Here is a 19,682-nt window from a genome sequence, read left to right as displayed (position 1 = left end):
TTTTGCAAGTTTGATGCCAAAACTCATCTGGTAGCAAAATCTGACCTAAACTGATGTGAAGTTACTTTATCCTCACACCTGCTTAGTGTAAACTTCATATATTTTGCTGCAGAAATATTAATGTGTCTGATTTCAATATGCTGCTCAAGGTTTCATGAGGATGTTTCGAAATGTGTGGTACCTTTCTGAATTCTAAAATGCCTCTGGCTTCAAGGGCTTCAGATAAAGCTGTGAGGAACCGTACCAGCCTCTCTGTTCTCCCATGACAGACCTCTTGGGACAGAAGAATCTCTAAGATCTGGGATCTTGACTTCTCATGTGAGAAGATAGCGAAGTGGATCAGTGAGGGCCACAAGGAAACCAAGAATTGCAAATCTTCTAATGTAGAGAGAGAATTAACAAAGTCATTTGTCAATGAAAGGATGTGGGGGCTGGAGGTTGTCTTCGGTGTTTCCTACAGTTTTTGTCCTGTCCTTGACTTGTGTGACTGTTAGCAACCTGTGTAAAGTCCAACCTCTCTGAGCCTAGACTTTAGGAGAAAACTAGCTCCTGAGAACTCCTGCTCCAGTGATGTTGATGATGACTAACACACACAATACGTCTTGAGTTTTTAGAAAATGAAGTACTGTATAGCTTTAATAATGTTTTTAAGTAAAAGTTTAATTGGAATAACTCAGCAAATATCTACTGTGTGTTCACTCTGTGCCCAGTTTCATACTGGGCTCTGTGAGGTAGTCAACTGTAAGGTACAAACTCTGGACTTCAAGGGGCTCATATTCTGATAGGGAGGCCAAGTATCACTGAGTGAAACAATCAGAGAAAAAAGCAAATGTGCATACAGGTGATAAGATGGTGTAGACCTGCAGGAGAGCTGAAAACTGCTGGCCAGGGCAGTTTTGGAAGGTGGTTCAGGAGGGAAGTCTTGATTTGGGTATGAGCAGACGAGAAAACACTTTAAGCATGTTTCCTAGGTAAGAATGAAGAAGTTTGTGGGGGAACACTCTGAAGAAAAACAACTTCACTGGGATCAAAGGACCGGAGCCTGAACAAGATTCTTGGGGTAAGGATGTGCTGAAAATGTGTTTATTAGTCAGCTCAGGCTGCCACAGCCAATACCACAGATGTGGAGCTTAACCACAGAAGTTAATGTTCTCACAGTTCTGGAGCCTGGAAGTCCCAGATCAAGGTGCTGGCAGGTCTGGTTTCTTCAGAGGCTCTGCTCCTGGCTTGCAGATGGCCTCCTTCTGTTACTTACGCAGGCTTTCTCCTGAGGACATACAGAGAGAAATGGGAGATCTCTGATGTCTCTTTCTCTTCGTATGAGGACACTAGTCCTATTGAATTAGGGTCCACCCTTATGACCTCATTTTGCCTTAATTGTCCCTTTAAAGGCCTTATCTCCAAATGCAGTCACATTAGGGGTTGGGGCTTCATTATGTGAATTTGGTCCGGAGAGGCACAGTTCAGTCTTATAACTGTGTGCATGTGCCTCAAGAAAGCTGGGTGTGTCTGGGCAATGTGGGAGGACAAGAGGTCTACCATGGGATAGGGAGGGTGGCAGGGCTGGAGCTCTGAACAGACACTGACATGAACTGAGCAAATGGACATAGAGGACATCAGAGAAATGAGAAATTTTCCAGCCAGGACTTCCTGGCCCACTGGGCTCAACCCTCACAAGTTCAAGTGCTAAAGCCAGATTGTATTCCCTGGAGCACTTCCTGGCTGGAACATCTCCATCATTTCCTGCATTTTTCTGTCCTTCCCTAGCACCTTTGGTCTGTTGTAACCTTACCTGGCTAGCTGCAGGAAAGTGTGAGATTATTATAGAGTTATTTTGCACAGAGCATCTATTCACATCTGGTTGGCTAATGCTGATAATTACCATGCTGGTTACTAAATCTGTCGGGTCTGGGTGAGGTGAGGCGCTACAGCTGGGGCTGCTGTGCACAGCTTTGCCTGTGGAGAGAGAGGTGAGAACAAAAACCAAGAAAGGTGTGCTCAGATGCTTGGGATTGAGTGAAACTGGTTAATTACCAGTCACTTGGTGTCTCCCTGAGTTGGAGTTTCTGGCTAAGGAATGCTCATAGATCAGACAGAATATGACAACCTGCAACTTATTTCCACATTAAGAGGGTGGCAGGGACCAAGATGCAGAGAAAGTGTGGAGATAGCCTCTCAGGTGCCAGAGCCTTGGCCAGATGACTCAGATGGCCTCAGAACAAGGTAGTGGCATTCTCCAGCAGGGTGCAGAACCAACTGGACTCCTTATGCAGAGAGCTGGGGATCAGATACGGCCTTGGAGCAGAGTCTATTTGCCAATAGATGAAGGTTCTTAATCAGGGCCCTAGATTAAGTTTTAATGATCCATGAACCCTCCTAAAGTTGCATGTCAACATGTCTGTATGTGAGTAAGCATTTTTATAAGAAACAGATCCATAACATTTATGAGATTCTTGAAAGGTTCTAAAGGGTCTGTGATCCCCAAAAGGAGCGTGATTATAAACTACTGTCCTAGACCCCTGAAGAAACAGGTTGACATTGGACAGAGCCCTAAGAGACTCAGGGTTCCTAATGATCCTGAAAGTATACTCAAGGGGGGTGTGTGTGTGTGTGTGTGTGTGTAAATGTGTGTGTTTGTATATTTTTCTGCAAAAATGATTTAGTGATTTTTGCCAGATTTTCAAAGGCGCCCACAACCCTTAAAGGCTTGATGGGGGTTCAAAAAGCCAGAAAGTTTGTCTATGCCTAGCTCTTTCTTTTCAGAGGAAATCACAGAGACCTGAAAACAGAGCCCAGAGTAGGTCCTGGTAGTTCTGCTCAAAATCCAGGGATAACAGGGGCCAGGGACTGGCTGACTGGCCCTCTATAAAAGAACACATTTAAATCATTTTAAGAGTCAAGGGCCCAGAAGCCAGACTAGTGGGTGATGGTCACAAAAGCGTCAACAGATGGGAAAACAGTCCTAGCTCCTTCCCTCTCCGATGCTTTACCCAGCTTTCAGAAAACCAAAGACCTCACTAATGGAAACTCCGAATTCATTCAGTAAACACTGAGCGCCTACTATGTGCCAGGCTCTATTCTAGGCGTAAAATAAAGGATTTGCCTTCAGAGTGTGACCCACCAAGGCCAGTTTCCTGCCTGGACAGGGGTATTTTGAGTATTGCTGATCAAGTGTGTTTTTCTGGCGCTTAGCACCCCCATTCCCCTGGTCCGGAGAGGCAGAAGCTACCTCCCCCCCTCCCCCCCACGGCAGCGGGTTAGGGGCGAAGAGAGGGGAGCAGTACCTGTGATCAAAGCGGTGAGGGAGGCTAGTAGGACGCAGGCAGCAGGAGCAGGAGGGCCAGGCCCGACCCGGCCACTGCTGGGGTGGGGACTAGGTGGGACGGGGTGGGGGCACTGCCCGTGGGGACAGGGGGTGGGGTGGAAGCGGCACTGCCGGCAGCCGCCTGGGCCTCTGCGCGCCTGATCTCGGAGCTGCGCTCGCCCGCTCCCCGCCTGCGGGGTCCGTCGCGGAGCCCTGCTCTCCATACTCAGCAGTCCCCGGGAGGTGCTTGGACACGTCCCCAGGCTGGATAAAGATCGGCTCCGCGCTAGATCCGAAGTCGAAATCTCGCCATCAGCGCGGCTCGCGCGGCCGCTATGGCCCGGCCCGGCGACGCCAGATCGCTATCCTGGGGGAGAAACGGGAAGGCAGCGACGCCGCTCTCGCCGCCACCCTTGGTCCTGAGCGCAAGCGTGGCCGCGAGGTCCTGGGGCTCGCCGCTCTCCCCTCCCCCTTCGCATTCCTTCCCTGTGCGGCCTCCCCAGGGACCCCCGCTTCCCCGCTTCCCTCCCGCCCGGGGCCCCCAGTGCCCAGCCAGGCGCCCTCTCCCCTCCTCGCCAGGCCCCGCTGCCTCCTGAAGGTTACGCGACGCAGTGGCGGGGCGCGGGGGGGCGCCCGCCCTCGCCGCCGCCTGCGCCGCCGCCCACCCCAGTGCCCGCCGCGCCGCGCCGGGCCAGCCTGGCTGCCGGCTGCTACCACCGCAATCCCGGCTCCTAAATCAGCGCGGGGAGGCGCTCCCTCCCCTCGCCCGGCTCCCCGGGCTCCCTGGGCCGCTATTGGCCGCACGGGCGCCCCCCAACCCCGGCCCCCGGCTCCAGCTGCCGCGCCATTGGCTGCGGGCCTCCGCCAGCCTTTACATAAGCCCCGGCGCGCTCGAGTGGAGTTGTATAAAGCGAGCGCGCGGCGTCGGGGCGGGAGGCTCGAGGCCAGCCCGGGACCGGGGCTGGGAGCTAGCAGGCGGCGGCGGCGGCGGCAGAGGCGGCAGCGAGCGCCCGCTTCCCACGCCCCCAGGCGGCGGGGCCGAGAGCCGGAGGATGGCTCCGAGCGCTGACCCCGGCGTGAGTACCCGCACCGGTGCCCCCCACCCTCAGGCAGGGAAAGTTTCTCCAGCTCTGCGTGCCCCCCGGATCCGCCCGCGAGGATGGCGGGGACGCCGCCCGGGAACCGGGGAAGACGGGGATCGCGAAGGCGGCGGCTTCGCTCCTAACTTGCTGGGAGGCGCTGGACTCGATTGGCGCGCGGAGCCTCCCCTGCGGGCTGGGGGGCGAGGCGGGGGCCGGGTTGGAGGTGGCGGAGAGGTGGGAGCCGAGGTGTGGGGGCAAGAGCCCGCAGCTGACAGAGAAGGTGTTGGGGGCGCACTGGAGGTCAGCTGTCAGGGGAGGGGGCCTCCGGGGCCGGGAGGGGGCGGAGCGGGTGAGGAGGGACGTGCCAGGGTATCGGGAGAGTCTCCCAGTCAGCCAGGCTGAGATCCGGGCCGGGGAAGCCACTGGCCTCGGCCGAGTGCCTACTCTTCTAGGCTGGGGAAGAGCCCCGGGGGCTGGACTCTTCCTCCCCTGGGAAGCCCAGTTCCCGGGCACAGCGCTGGATGGCAGAGAGCTCCGGGAGCCAGCCCCGCGCGCGGCGTAGCTGCTAGCCGCCTTATGCTGGACGAGGTGTGGTCTTCCCTTCAGGCTGCCTCAGGCAAGCCAGCTTCAGGCATTCCAGGGAAACCATGAGTCCTCCTCGACCCCGTGGGGGCACTTGGAGGCTTTGATGGGGCAGCCAGGCCGGGCTTGGGGGCATGCCCAGCAATGCAGCGCGCTTCTTTGCAGTACAGTAGTTGGGAGCCCTGGTTAGTCCCGCTTCTGCAGAAAGCAACTCAAGAATCCAAAGTCATACCAGCCTGGATGGAAGCCTCCCAGAGTGGCGGGGAAATTCTCCTAGGGTTGAGAGCCTGGGGGGGCTTCCTCCGGGAATGACTAATGAATATTGCTGCTGCTGCTGGTGATGGTGGTGGGTGCACCTAGTGTGGCTTCTGCACATCTAAGAGATGCTTCAGTTCTCCTGACAGGACACATTCTTGAGTCGTACTTGAGATATCTTCTCGGATGGGTGCAGGACTTTCCACGTGAAGCCAGGTGGAAAAGAAGGGAAGAGGGTTCCAGGACAGGGGACAGTTCTATAGTGTTGTCTTGAGTCAGGGGAGAACTCATGTGGGAAGAGATAAGCGATTGACAGAAATTTGGAACCCAGATGACTTGGGGCTGGAGATGTCCAAGACTGAATTAGAGCTCATTGAGAGAGTCACACAGTACCTCACCCTCAGCCATGGGGGAGAGGTGGAGGCTGGAAAAGTGGGAACATGGTGGCTGTTCCAGCATGGTTCTTGAGAAAATGTTGTCTCTCTCTCTCTCTCTCTCTCTCTCTCTCTCTCTCTCTCTCTGACTTGGTTAAGAACATCCTCTGGCAGTAGGTCCTAAAGTCAATTTAAGAGGTAATGAAGAGAGTTGAGGGTCTTGATGATGACACAGAGGACCACAATTAGAACATTCCACTTTCCGGTGGGTACTAATGGACTCTGGAGAAGGTGAAAACTGTGTGTGGGGAGTCGGGGAAACCTGCTCTGTGGCTGCTCATTTGGGGCTGAATCCTCCACCTTATCCCACCCCTGAATGTGGGTGGATGTTCAAACTCCTAGGGTACCTGCTTCAGCCTGGAGATATTTTATGGGGGCTATCAATCCATATCCCAACCCCCAGCTCCATCGTTGTCTGCCTGCAGTCAACATTTTTCTGCTGCATTTCCCAAGACCTTCTCTCCACTGGGGATTTGTGCAGCGAAATACCTGCTTGTTGCTCTTTCTTCCCTTCTCCATCTGGGCAGCACCTGGTATTCTGAATCCTGGTGTTTATTCCTTGGCACCTTGATGTTTGGTTAAGACGTCCTATGGCTGCACAGGGGTGCCCCTGTGAATGTGTGGACCAATTGCCTGTGTAATTCTAGGGAGTGAAATAGACTCTTTTAGAAAGAATACCACCAACCAGGAAGGCAGTCCTATTAAACAGCTTTTGACAGCCTCCCATGCTCAAGCGCTCCCTTGCTTCCGATGCTGAGGCGGTAGAAGCATAAAGGTGGAGCAGACTCCCTGGTGTCCAGTAGGGGGCGCCAAAGGTACCTAGCTCAGGACCACTGACTTTCTCACTTCTTGCCCTTCACTGGCTGTAGCAACTTAATGCTTTAAGGCAGCTCAGCCTACAGCCTTCAACCACCACCATCATAATTGGAATCCTTCTACCACATGCTTCCTGGACTTCAGGTGGTCCTGTGACCTCAGGTGCAATGGGGCAGGTGCAAGCACAACGTTCCAAGGAGACAGAGCTGGTACACAGCCCCACCCTCTCTCGGGGATCATTCCTTTGTGCTTGGAGCCGCTATTACTTGAACTCTTTAAGGGTTCATGGAGTTCCAGAACATGAGAGCCAGAAGCAAGGAGACTTGGAGAGCATCTCATCCAACCCCATCCCATCCCAACGCTCACATGCATTTAATTCACAGATGAGAAAACTGAAGCTGGATAAAGCCAAGGTCACATGACTATTTGGTGGAAGACATGGAACTAGGTCCTAGGATTCCCAGTGCTCGATTCAGAGCTGTTTCCACTCCAGTGGCCTGCTTCCTCTTCACTATAAAGATGGACATACTTTCTCTGTACAGTAGTCACTCATAGTTATTCACTGACCAGGCTTTGGTAAATGAATACATCCCATACAGTTGGGGAGATTCTCTTTGAATCTGTTTTTCAGAGTGAAAAGGTGAGGAGAAAATACAGTTCTTGTCATGGACATACACAGGTCATAGAAAGTCCTAATTATTCTTTCCCTCCCTCTACAATCTCGTCTCAATATTCCAAGTGGTGTTTTAAGCAAAAGCCATGCAAGTCCAGGTTTCTGTCTGTGCATTTGGAGTCAGAAATGCTGAGTCCCCCACTGTGGCCTTGGAACCCAGGTCTGGAGCACCAAGGAATGCTGGCGTGGGGTTTCTCTGTCTTGCAGTCACACCATTGCTGGTGAGACCTCCCACATTCATTCTAGATGGATTGGAGAGTTTCCAAAGAGTATTTGCCTATTTCCCCCACCCTCGCTGCTCCTAGCTCAAGGTCAGAGTGCTAGGATATTCTATTTTTGCAAAATCCTTATGTTTGGGCTTCTTGGGTGACCTGCAAGATACTACCATTTCCATTGCCCTTTCTTCTGTTCCGAGAGCCTGTTGTTGACATCTGAGCTGGGCTCTGGGAAAGAGGTTTGCTGAGTGGCGTGTGGGCTGCCCCCTTTGTTCTTGTCTCCCCACCTGGCTTCTTTGCACACTGAATGGACTTCCTCCTGGTTCTCCTTGGAGCCTCAGCAGACTTGGCGGCCTACCCTCATAAGAAACCCACTGCTGCCAAGCCAGAATTCTGAGAGGCGGAATCCTCTTCTCTCCCTAAGGCTCACGAAAGGGATGCTTGTTGCCAGGGAAGATGCTTGAGTCCCCTCCTCTCCCTCATGCTCACAGAAGATGAAGTTGGGCTTCATCTTCAGCGGGAGGAGGGAGGTGGCAGGATCACATGGACTACCTGAGAGCAAAAGCCCCTCTCTTTAAACTGGAGTCTTAAGAGGCTGTGCTTGAGATCTCACCAGCTCCTAGCTTTACCTGGTGAAATGAGCCTGCATTCTCAAGACTTGCTCTAGTTCTGGATAAGACCAAAGGAATATACTTACATAAATTGTGGTTATAGCATAAGCTCTCTGGACTTTTGTTTGAATGCGGGAGTGGGTAGAGAGCTTGAGAAGTGGCATTAGACTATGAGAAACAGGAAGTTGTCCAGTGGGGCTTTTATGAGCCCCACCGGATGACTGACCCGTTCCCCTCTCATTGTAATGGTAAGGACACAGGCTTAGAATCTGGTCTGTGCTTGCTGGCTTAGAGACCTTAAACAAACCACTTAACCTCTGCAAGCCTCAGTTTCCTTCTCTGCTAAATGATGAGGCTGACAACTGTGTGATGAGGGTAGGGGAGCGAAGCTGGAGGGAGACAGTCTTTAGTATTCCTCTGCCCTTGGTTAGAGGTAAAGAGGTATTCAGTTGGAAGGCGATATTATTGCTGAATCACTGGGAACCCCCGGAGTCTTCTTTTTCCCAGAGAGTGAGCCTGAGTGCCCAGGTTTGCACATCAGCCTCTGCTCACAGCAACATCTGGGCTGATGGGCAAGGCCTTCTTCGCAGGGCTCCCTCCTTGCCTCTTTCCCTCCCCCACCTCAGGGTTTTCACTTTGGGGTTCTGCCATGCTTGGGAAAAAGAAATTTTACAGGTCCCAGGATAATTCTGAATGTGATGGAGGGCCCTGAGCTATTGATTCCTAAGGAAGGATCTTTCTGCTGGGAGAAGCCTTCCTCGGAGCCCAGTGATTTAGGAGTGCTGACAAATTCATGCTCACCGAGCCTCCTGCAGGCTGCAGATACAGGCTTCCAGGCCAGCCTGGGCTCTGCTAGGGATTTCTGGAGAGCCTGGCTGGTTGCTTAGGGGACATAAACCTGTGAACTTTCCTTAGGAGAAAGTATGAAATCAATTGGTTCATTATCACACCAAACACACCCTGGACCACTTAGGGCATTTAAGAAATGAGAGGTAGCAAAGGACTGAGAGGTTGTCTTTGAAAAGTGTGCAGAAAGGTGTGAAAGGGTTGGGGAAAAGGAAGGGAGAGGAAGACCTTTTTTCCAGTGAACCACTCATGATTTTGACCTTATCGAAGTCCTTGAATGGCGACTACAGGGGTTATTTTGTTCCCCCTCCCAGATATTTGGCAATGTCTGTAGACGTTTTTTCTTGTTACAACTGGGGAATGGGGTGCTACTAGTATTCACTAGGTAGAGGCCAGGGATGCTGCTGAACATCATACAGTGCACAGAACACGCCTCATGACAAGGAATTATCTGGCCCCAAATGTCATTGACACCAAGATTGAGAAACCCAGGACTGGAGCATCGCAGTACAGAATCACAGCACATTAGAGGTGGGAGGGATTTTGGAAGTATTCTCCTCCAATTCCCCCATTTCACAGCTGACAGCACTGAGATCCAGAGAGGAGAGGGAACCAGCCAGGATCACACTGCAAGCAAGTGGCAGAGCTGGTCTGGAATTCAGATCTGCTCTCTCCTGAGACCGTTTTACCCAGATTTCCCCAGAGTTGTTGTGAAAATTAAATGTGAGCTGTGAAAACAAAAATAAACAGAAAATTATAGAGACTATATTAATATTTCTATTATTAAGAATTGGGAGTTTGGAAAGTTGTATTTCTGGCTATGCCACTGACTCATTGTGTAATATTGAACAAATCATTCTCCCACCCTCATGCCTCTGTGAGAGAGAGAGAGAGAGAGTGTGTGTGTGTGTGTGTGTGTGTGTGTGTGTGTGTGTGGTGGGGAGGTGGTTTTAGCAAAATATATATATATATATATAATCATTCTCTTTAGAGAAAGGTCCAAAGATTTGCCCTTCAAAAACCCTAGGCACTTAAAAAAATAAAAATTTTCCTTGAAAGAAATCATGTTGACTTCGTAAGAAGCAAAGCGTTTACTTCTTGGAAAAATTCCAGTACCCTGGCCCTGTAAGCTGGTTCCAGCCCAGGAAATCTGATCAACATCCGGAGGAGAAACTGATAGCTCCACAAATGACAAGAGGCTGGATATGTCCCCTCTCCCTCTGAGAAAAGGAGATGGCGACTACTCCTCCATCCTTTCCTGCTCAACCCTCCTGGCCCAGAAGTTCTACAAGGAACTTCAATGAGGGATGGGAAGGCGTGTCATTAATTAGTGAAGCCTTGTTTACTTAACAGACATATTCTTAAACAGCTCTTCCAAGGGACATTTTGACATATTACTTTAATTAGCTACAGAAGAATTGAGAGTGCAGAGAGTGTAAAATGACCCTCTCTGTTGTTTCCAGTTACTCTTATCTTTGTTTGCACCCAACAAGTACAGTGACAAGGTCATGGGAATCACTGCTGAGCTCTGGGAGTGTCCCGGTGACCTGAGGAGGGACTGCAGGGACTGCTTTCTTTCCTTACATCAACCTTCACCTACCTAGGGAGCAGCCACCTCGGTGGAGATTCCTGCTTTGGCATTCCCGACCTCTATTGATATAGACCTGTCTTAAAGGAAGCATCATGTTGTACAAATTTTAACACAGCTCTTAGGAAGGGGAACAGGCCTGGGAGCTGGAGTTCCCCTCCCAGAAGGGCAGAGGAACTCTTGTAGGATTGGTGGGAACAGCCTTAGTTGGTGTTTTTCACATGAGGTCTGACCCTGGTCTTGTCCTCCTTGTGCTCAGGATCGGAGGTAGGAAGTCACTTGAGGCTCCCCTGAGAGGACTGAGGTGACATCCCTCCCTTCCCACATGGGAGTGTCACTGTGTAGATTCCTGCCATGAATCTTCTACTTGTCCTGAAACAGGTCCCTTAGCCTCTGGAGGTCAGTCACTGTAATCAGAGGAGCTGGGTGGCAGGCTCTTTCCATCACCCGCAGTCTCTTCCTCTAAGGGGTGGCACATTCCCTTTCAGTCTAGTCTCTAAGAACAGGCTCTTTCTTAGAAATCATCATCATGCACCTCTCATCTGAGAAGCTGTGTATATCCAAAGAGGCTTTTTCAGGTGGGGAAATAAGAGTCCTCAAGGAGAAATGCTGCCTTGTAAACAGTATGAGGGAGACACTGTCATTTGTTCTCAGCCACAAATTCAGTGCCTAGCATGGCACTTGGCATGCGGAGGGGTTCAGTAGGTGCTTGGTGGGTGCACAAATGAGTAAGTGAATGCTGGTGGCCATTCTGGGGCAGGGGTGACCCTTGGTATTCGATTGGATCTCCAAACCTGCCTTCCATCTAGCTCCTTCCCAGAGCCGGCATGAGGACTATGTAAACCTCCAAAGGTCCCCTAATCAAGCAGCACTTGAGGACTCCAGACAAGACCCACTCCATGAGATGGTGGCTGGCTCTGAGCCTGGAGCAAGGCTGTTTCTCTTCCTCTTTACCTCCCTTTGCTGTTCTCCCTCTCCTTCCTGCCCCCTTCCCACCTGGCTGCTGCGGGGAAGCTCAGTACAGGTTTACTTTGCTTGAAGCTGATAGACTACATGGAAATTTGGACTTCCACTGGAGACAAACTAGGAAGTAAATCACAAAAGGATATCTGGGAGGATGCTTTTAAATAGCAGGGTCCATGAATGCATTTTAAATTATTTAGGGAAAAACTTGACCCATAAACTATTAGGCCTGGAAAAGGATTTCGGAGGTCATCCAGTGCCCCACCCAACCCCTGCCCCAGGATGTTCAGATCCTCTCTGTGATACTCTCACTCACTCTTCAGAAACATGGTCTATCCATCCTGCACACTGCTGCTTGAAGTCTAAAATGCCCTTTCAAAAATGCAAGTCTGATCCTGTCTCTGCCCGACTTCAAAACTTCCCACATGTTGTGACTCCAGGCTCCTTACCGTGGCATGGCAGGCTCTCCAGGTCCCAGCTGCTGCCCCACACAAGACTGCGTCTCCACCCCGTCCCCACTGTCCCCTCTTCTCTCTCCCTCCACCCCATATCCCAGACATTGCACTCCAGGAGCAACAAATGCATCCACAGCATGTACCAAGCTGTCTCACATGCATGTTGTTGATCCATAGGTCTCCACCATCTACAATCCAATTCACCGTCTTCAGGGAGTCTTTTCTGCCTGCCCTTCCCACCACCTCCCTAGTTAATCCCACCCTCCTATGGCCTATGTCTAGGCTTTGTACCTGTTTCTTTTTTTCTTTTTTCTTTTCTTTTCTTTTTTTTTTTTTTAGATGGAGTTTTGCTCTTGTTGCCCAGGCTGGAGTGCAATGGCATGGTCTCGGCTCACTACAACCTCTGCCTCCCAGGCTCAAGTGATTCTCCTGCCTCAGCTTCCCGAGTTGCTGGGATTAGAGGCATGCACCACCACGCCTTGCTAATTTTGTATTTTTAGTAGAGTTGGGGTTTCTCCATGTTGGTCAGGCTGGTCTCAAACTCCCGACCTCAGGTGATCTGTCTGACTCAGCTTCCCAAAGTGCTGGGATTACAGGCGTGAGCCACCGTGCCCGGCCTACTTTGTACCTGTTTCTACTCTGAGCTTATCCCACTGACTTGTGTCTTACCCCTGATAGACTGTAAGCTCCTTGAGGTCAGGGACTATGTCTTTTTCATCATTTCTAACCTGGCCCATAGGCATCTTCTCAATGTTTGAAGAATTAATGTGTATAGCATAGCATGCTAAGGGGTTCTGTGCTTAGGAAGCAGTATTTAAGGAGTCAAATAACTCCATCAGGGTCCCCTAGACAAATTAGTTACAGAAGCAAACCTATTCCTCAAAGTCTTACAGTCCAGAGCATTCCATTCAACATCTGGCAACTACTCCTGGAAGGGGAGCACCAAGCAGGCCTGGACTCTGTCACCTGAGACGCATTCATGCATCCCACAAACATTTATCATTAGTAGTAATAGTGTGATTATTGGTACTGTTACCTACCACGTGTGGACTTTCTCTCTGCCAGGCATTACGCTCAGCACTTAACACACATCCATCTCATTTCATTCTCACAACAACCCGATAAACATTATTTCCCATTTTACAGAACGGGAAGTCTGAGCAGTTAATAGTACCTATTAAGAACCTGCTGCGACTTCTGCATAAGGCTAGGAGATTCCATTTGTCCTCTCACTTTCAGAAACACCATTTCATTAGCCCAGTGGCTTCTGTGGCACTTCCTCAGCTGGGTCCCCTGAGGTTTTGTCTGCCTTTTTCTGGAGCAAGCCCAAGTCTCTCGTCTATGAGTGCTGCTGCAGGCAGTGTCTAGAACTGTCTCCAGGTAGAGGGGAGGAAGAGGAATTCTTACATTTTCTTCATGCTGGGGAAAATGCATGAAACATGGCACCTTCTGCGGGGTAGGGAGTTGCAGAGGTCTGGAGTTTGTCTCTTAGACTGGCAATACAGAGGACAAGGGTGGGGGACAGGGTAGAGAAATAGAAGCATTAGAATGTATACTAATGCCATACATTACCAAAAACTTCATCTTGTTCTCAGCTGTTTTCCTAGTGCCCAGAGTAGTACCTGACACAGAGTAGGTGCACAAGAAATAATGAATGAATAAATGAATGAATGAATGAATGAGTGAATGAATGAATGAATGAGTGAATGGTGGCCTCTAGTGTTCTCGCTCACTTGGGCCATGGTATTTGCCACCTAACTGGCTTCTTTGCTTCCAGCCCAGCTTTCTCATGACCTTCTCCACACTGTATTGACAGAGAATTCCTTCTAACACACCACTCCAGCCATGGCATTCCCTGGCCCAATGGGCCTGTGTCACTCACGAGGCTTCCAAGATCTTTTCCAGCCTCCTTTGCTGCACTCCTTCCCACCAGGTGTCCTGCCCCTGCCCTGAGTCTGCCCTGCAGAGCCTCACTGCACTACACAAACCTGCGCATCTCCCATGCACCTGCTCCTCTCAGCCTGGAACACTCTCTCCATCTTGTTCCTCTGGGCTGCTTGGCATTGTCTCTCTTAGGCCTTCCCCAGCTTCCCCAGGCAGAGATGGTTGCTGCTTTCACTGTGCTCCCATCTCACTTGGTTAAGACAAGTTTGATATCATGAGAGAAACTATTCAGTATGGTGTTGAAGAATTCTGGAGCTCGTTTGCTTGGACACACATCCTGGGTCCACCAGGTACTAGCTGTGTGACCTTGGGCAAGTTACTTACCCTCTCTGTGCCTTAGTTTTCTTATCTGTAAAATAGGGACAGTCATAGTTCTTCTCTCACAGGGTTACTATGCAGATTAAGTGGGTCACTCATGTGAAGGGTTAGAGTAGTGTCTGGCACATGGTCAGCGGTACATATGTATTATTATTGTTAACTATCCATTCTTCGTATAGTACTTGCTATGCAAAATTGCAATTACGTGCCTCTCTGTGTGCCTGGTGTACAGAGTCCATATGAAGATCCACACGACCCATTCTGAGATTTAGGAAGGAAGCTCTGACAGCATGTGGAAGTGGGAGGAGGGGAGAGGAGAGGCAGAAGCAGTTAGCAGGTATTGCTATTGTTCAGGTGAGGGAGAAAGGGGCAGATCCCCCACAGGAGGGGTGGAAAGACTGAGCAGCTTTGAGAGAGATTTGTGAAGCAGAATTGACTCGGGGATCCAGTGGGTGTGAAGAATGAAGAGGCAGCAGAGATGGTGCCAGATTTCCAGCCTGAGTGACAGTGTTGGGGTTTGAAGGGGCCCAGCGAATAGCGTCCCACTCCCCGACTCAGATTCAGGGCCAGCTAAGAGAAAGGACAAGAGAGGTGGGGCTCAGGCAGGTGGAGATGGAAATGCCGCCTTTATTCCAGAGGCAACTGCCTGGCAGGCCAGGCTCCTGTGTGGGGTCCCTGGGGCTTGCTGACACCTTAGCCCTGCCCACTGCAGGCTTCCCTGTGGGTGGGGGCAGGGTGGAGCCTGCCTGGCCAAGCTCCACACATGGCAGAGTGGCCCCTGCAGGGAGGCAGGGCCAGAGAGGGCTCTTCAATCCCAGTTCTTTCAAACTGGCCAGTTCTTTCAAACTCCCTCCCTTGGGAGAAGGGAGCAGAGTAAAGAGGGAGGCCCAGGATGTCTCTCTAGCTAGGGTTTCCCCATCTCAGCACTGTTGACATTTTGGGCTGAATAATTGTGGGGGCTGTCCTGTGCATTGTAGATGATCAACAGAATTCCGTGCCTCTACCCACTAGATTCTAGTAGCACCTCTTCCCTGGCTGTGACAACCAAAAGTGTCCCCAGATATTGCCAAATGTCCCTGGGGCCAGAGAGCAGCAAAATCGCCGTAGTGGAGAACCACTGCTCTAATCTGATGGAAGGGCCTTTGACTGGAAACACACAGTGTGGGAAAATGGGTGCTGCCTCCCAGCTTATAAGCCAGGTGGTGGGGTCTGTAGATAGGGAAGGACAGATTGGATGAAGGCTGGGTCCTCCTGACCTTTGCAGAGTCGGCTCTCTCTGTTTTTCTTTCCTTCCTGCTCCTCCTCCTGCCTCTCCTTGCCCACCTAACTTCATGGCATCCTCAGAGTCCAGCTACAACCCCTCCCTCTAGGAAGAGCTCCCCAGCTCCGCCTACTAGCTAACTTAGATCTCTCTGTGCTCCCTCCTCCGCAGCACCCCTCACCCTGTACTGCAAATGGTGAGCAGTTTTCTTGCTGTGACCCTAGCACCTAGCACAATGCCAGGGTCATCGAAGGTCTGCAAGAAGTGTTGTCGCAGGTGAAGACCCAGGGCAGCTCCTGTTAGCTCTTCTCCAGTGTTGCTTGAGTGCCAGGAGCTCTTTTGTGGGTGTCTTTGTGGAGCTGGTGGCCCAGCCTGTGCCAGGCAGAGTGTTCCTGTGGCTGCCTCTCTCCTTCATGTCTCAGCCCTCCTACAAGTGTCTGAAAGGCTGTGTTTTCTCTGCTTGTTCCCAACATCGGAAACATTTAGGCATCTTGTTTTCGTGAGAGCTTGGGGTGTGACCTTGGCTCTTTCCATAGTTGCGAAAGAACTGCTTGCCCCGAAAATTGCCCTGGAGGCCTCTCCCCACAGCTGCCTGACCCCACGTCAGAGAATCCAGGTTGCTTGGTTACCGGTTTCCAGGCCCAATTCAGGAAAGTCCTGAGGCCACAGAAAACTGAGTTTGGCTACATGGAACCCACAACTAATGTCTAAAGACTATCTCACCTTTCAGCTCTCTGCGTCAAAGAAGGGGAACATGCAAGTTGGCTGCCACCTGCCTGGCCCTGGAGAGGCCTTCCTTGTCACTGACTTAACCCTTGAAACTGTGGCCGGTCATATGATCTCCATGGCACAGATGAGGACACCAAAGACCAACAAGATCGAGGAACAGGTCCGAGGTCGTGAGCTAGGCTGTGGTAGGGTTGAGATCCAAAGCCAGGTTGCTAACTCCAAACGTTGGTCTCACTCTTGTTTTTTTTTTTTTCTTTTTTGAGACAGCATCTTGCTCTGTTACCCAGACTGGAGTACAGTGGCACGATCTTGGCTCACTGCTGCAACCTCCACCTCCTGGGTTCAAGCGATTCTCCTGCCTCAGCCTCCTGAGTAGCTAGGATTACAGGCGGTGCCCCTTACCACACCCAGCTAATTTTGTTGTATTTTTAGTAGAGACAGGGTTTCACCATGTTGGCCAGGCTGCTCTTGAACTCCTGACCTCAAGCAATCCGCCTGCCTCGGCCTCCCAAAGTGCTGGGATTCCAGGCATGAGCAACCATGCCCGGCCTCTCTCTTTATCTCTCTGTCTCTTCACCTTGCTGGGAATTGTTCAAAAAGTTTGCTTATAGAGCATTTTTAAGAAATTATTGCCAGGTACGATGGCTCACGCCTGTAATCTCAGCACTTTGGAAGGCCAGTGTGGGAGAATTGCTTGAGCCCAGGAAGTTTGAGATCAGCCTGGGCAACAATAGCAAGACCCCATCTCCACAAAAAAAAAAAAAAAAAAAAATAGCCAGGAGTGTTAGCACCCAACTGGAGTCCTAGGCTACTTGAGAGGCTGAGGTGAGACAATTGCTTGAGCCCAGGAGTTTGAGACTGCAGTGAGCTGTGATCGTGCTACTGCACTCCAGCCTGGTTGACAGTGAGACCCTGTCTCAAAAAACAGAAAATAAATTACTATTAAAAAACAATTCTTCTCACAGCTTGAAACACAAGTTTTCCCATCTCTGGCCTTTATGAAGTCCCTTCTTTTCCCCCTCCACACACCTTCCCTGCAGGAGAAGCTCACATCCCTTACCGAGGCACCCTGCGCTCTGGCCCTGTGCCCCTCTGCCTTTGATATTTAGCCTTGCCTCGTCTGGGCTGCTTTACCTGGATAGCCTCCCATTGCCCTTACACGGGGTGTTACACCTAAGATCACATGGCTGCTCCACTGACTATTGGGAGAGCTCCTTCAAGGAAGGCAAAGGCTGGGTTTTATTCATCTTTTCATTCCTAGGACCTTCCGCATTTCTGCATGGAGTAGCATGTACTATGTACTTCTCTAGTGCTACACCTGCCGGGGAGTGCTACTCCCAGTGCTCTAACACATAGTAGGTGCTTGATACCCAAGCATTCAAGAAAACAAAACAGTTCAGTTCAAACTACTTTTTCATTCTATTTTTAATCTTTCTACCTGTTCTCCCCAAGGATTCAGATGTTCACAGTGGTGTGACAAGAGGCTCCCTGAGTCAGCCACACAAAATGCGAGGTCACTCCGGGTGCCAGCTGCTCTTCTGCTTCAGGCAGTGTCATCCTGCTCTGCTTTTCCCCCAAAACTCTATATCTCCCCTCCTCCTCTGACACTCCCTAGATAAATAGATTTTCTTTATAGACTTCAACCAGCCGATGATGAATTTTGGTAGCAGAAACATTTCTCACTTCAAATCAGATTGCAGCTTCCCATCTGGGGACCACGAAGCTGGGGCACTGGTTCTCAACCCAGACTGTCCATTAATATGATCTGGGCAGCTTCTAAAAATACACAGCACTCAAACTCCCACCTCAGACCAGTTCAATCAGAAGCTGGGTAAGGGACCTGGGTGGTGGCATATTTCTAAACACCTCCACCCCAGGTGGTTCTGTTGGGCACCTAGGGTTCAGAGCCGCCAGCCTAGAGTCTCATATCACCTGACAGCTTCCTGGGAATGCAGGCTCTCAGGGGCCACCCCACACCTACCGAATCTGAATCTGTATTTTCAACATGACCCTCAAGTGATTGGTAAGCACACTGCCTTTTGAGGAGCATTTCTTTAGAGGAAGAACAGTTTTTAAACAACTATGACAAATTGCAAGCAGTTTCTGTTGATTCATGTTATCAATTGGACATACTCATTCCCGTGCTTACTTAACACATATTAACAGAGAACCTGCTAGGTATCAGGCACTATGATGGTTTCTGGGAACACAAGGGCATATGTTTCTATCTTGGCCTGCAAATTCCTGCCCAGAATCCCTTCTTCCTAGGCTCTGCCCTTTGATGGTAGCTATCCTTCATCTCCTTGACCTGACCCTCTCTCCAGCATCAACCCTTTCCCCTTCTCACCTCTTCATAAAAATTAGAGTCAGAATCCCTCTTTGTCACTTCTTGTCAATTGTGGTACTTTGATCCTGAGCTGAAGACAGCCAGCTCTGAGTGTGTAAAGATAAACTGAGCCTGGGCAGCTCTGGAGATTGCATAACCTAGGATTGATTTTAGCTCCTTAGATCCAGAGGCAGAGGAGAATGTTCTTAAACCAATCTTGTACCTTCACTGTAGTATATAGCCTGGTTTCAGGACTCTGGGAGCTACAGTATGGAGCCTTGCTGTTCGATGTGTAGTTTATGGACTGACATCATCACCACCACCTGGGAGCTTGTTAGAAATATAGAATCTTGGACTCCACTGCAGAGTTATTGAATCAGAATCTGCATTTTAACAAGACCACCAGGTGATTCACACACACATTAAAGTTTGAGAAGCACTGATATAGAACAGTGCTCATCAAATTTTGCAACATATTAGAATCATGTGGGAGCTTTTAAAAATCTGATATCCCATGATTATATATTAACAGCAACAAAAATTTGGTGCCCTTACTACACATCCTGTGCCAGTTAAGTCAGAATATCTTGAGATGAGACCCAAGCATTCGTATTTTTTTATTGTGATGCAATACACAGAACATAAAATTTGCAATTTTAACCATATTTAACTATATACTTTAGTGATGTTATGCATATTAACATTGTTGTACAACCATGACCACCATCTATCTTTAGAACTTCTTCATCTTCCCAAAAAGAAACTCCATAATCCACTAAACACTCCCATTTCCCCTCTACCCACCCCATGGCAACCACCATTCTGCTTTCTGCCTCTATGAATCTGACTACTCTGGACACCTTATAGAAGTGGAACAGTATTTGTCCTTTTGCGACTGGCTTATTTCACTTAGCATAATGTCTTCAAGATTTACCCACCTTGTACTATGTGTCAGAATTTCTTTCCTTTTACTTATTTTTTATTTTTTCTTTCTTCCTATATAAAAGCAATTCCTCCATGTTTAAAGCTGAACAATACTCATTGTATGCATAGGTCACATTTTGTTTATCCATTCAGCTGTTGACGGACACTTGGGTTGCTTCTGCCTTTTGGCTATTGTGAATAATACTTCTATGAACATGGGTGTACAAATATCTGTTCATGTCTCTTTTTGCAGTTCTTTCGTGTATATGCCCAAGTGGAATTGCTAGATCATATGACAATTCTAATTGGAATTTTTTGAGGAATTGCCATACTGTTTTTCACAGCAGCTGCATTAT

The 19,682-nt window shown here is 49.9% G+C and overlaps 1 protein-coding gene across 1 annotated transcript in view; it reads left to right on the top strand.

Annotated features, from left to right (window-relative positions):
* Positions 1 to 4,006: 4,006 nt before the first annotated feature.
* CRTAC1 (cartilage acidic protein 1) overlaps positions 4,007 to 19,682 on the top strand; it is a 150,176-nt gene continuing 134,500 nt past the window's right edge. Inside the window, exon 1 of the mRNA XM_025397505.1 lies at positions 4,007 to 4,380. Within this exon, the coding sequence (XP_025253290.1) occupies positions 4,357 to 4,380 (24 nt within the window). The 5' untranslated portion in view covers positions 4,007 to 4,356. The remainder of the gene's footprint in view (positions 4,381 to 19,682) is intronic.

The sequence above is a fragment of the Theropithecus gelada genome, chromosome 9, assembly GCF_003255815.1.
Source record: "Theropithecus gelada isolate Dixy chromosome 9, Tgel_1.0, whole genome shotgun sequence".
Lineage (NCBI taxonomy): Eukaryota > Metazoa > Chordata > Mammalia > Primates > Cercopithecidae > Theropithecus > Theropithecus gelada.
The sequence above is the reverse complement of the archived record's forward strand: the minus strand, read 5'-3'. Positions and strand labels throughout refer to the sequence as shown.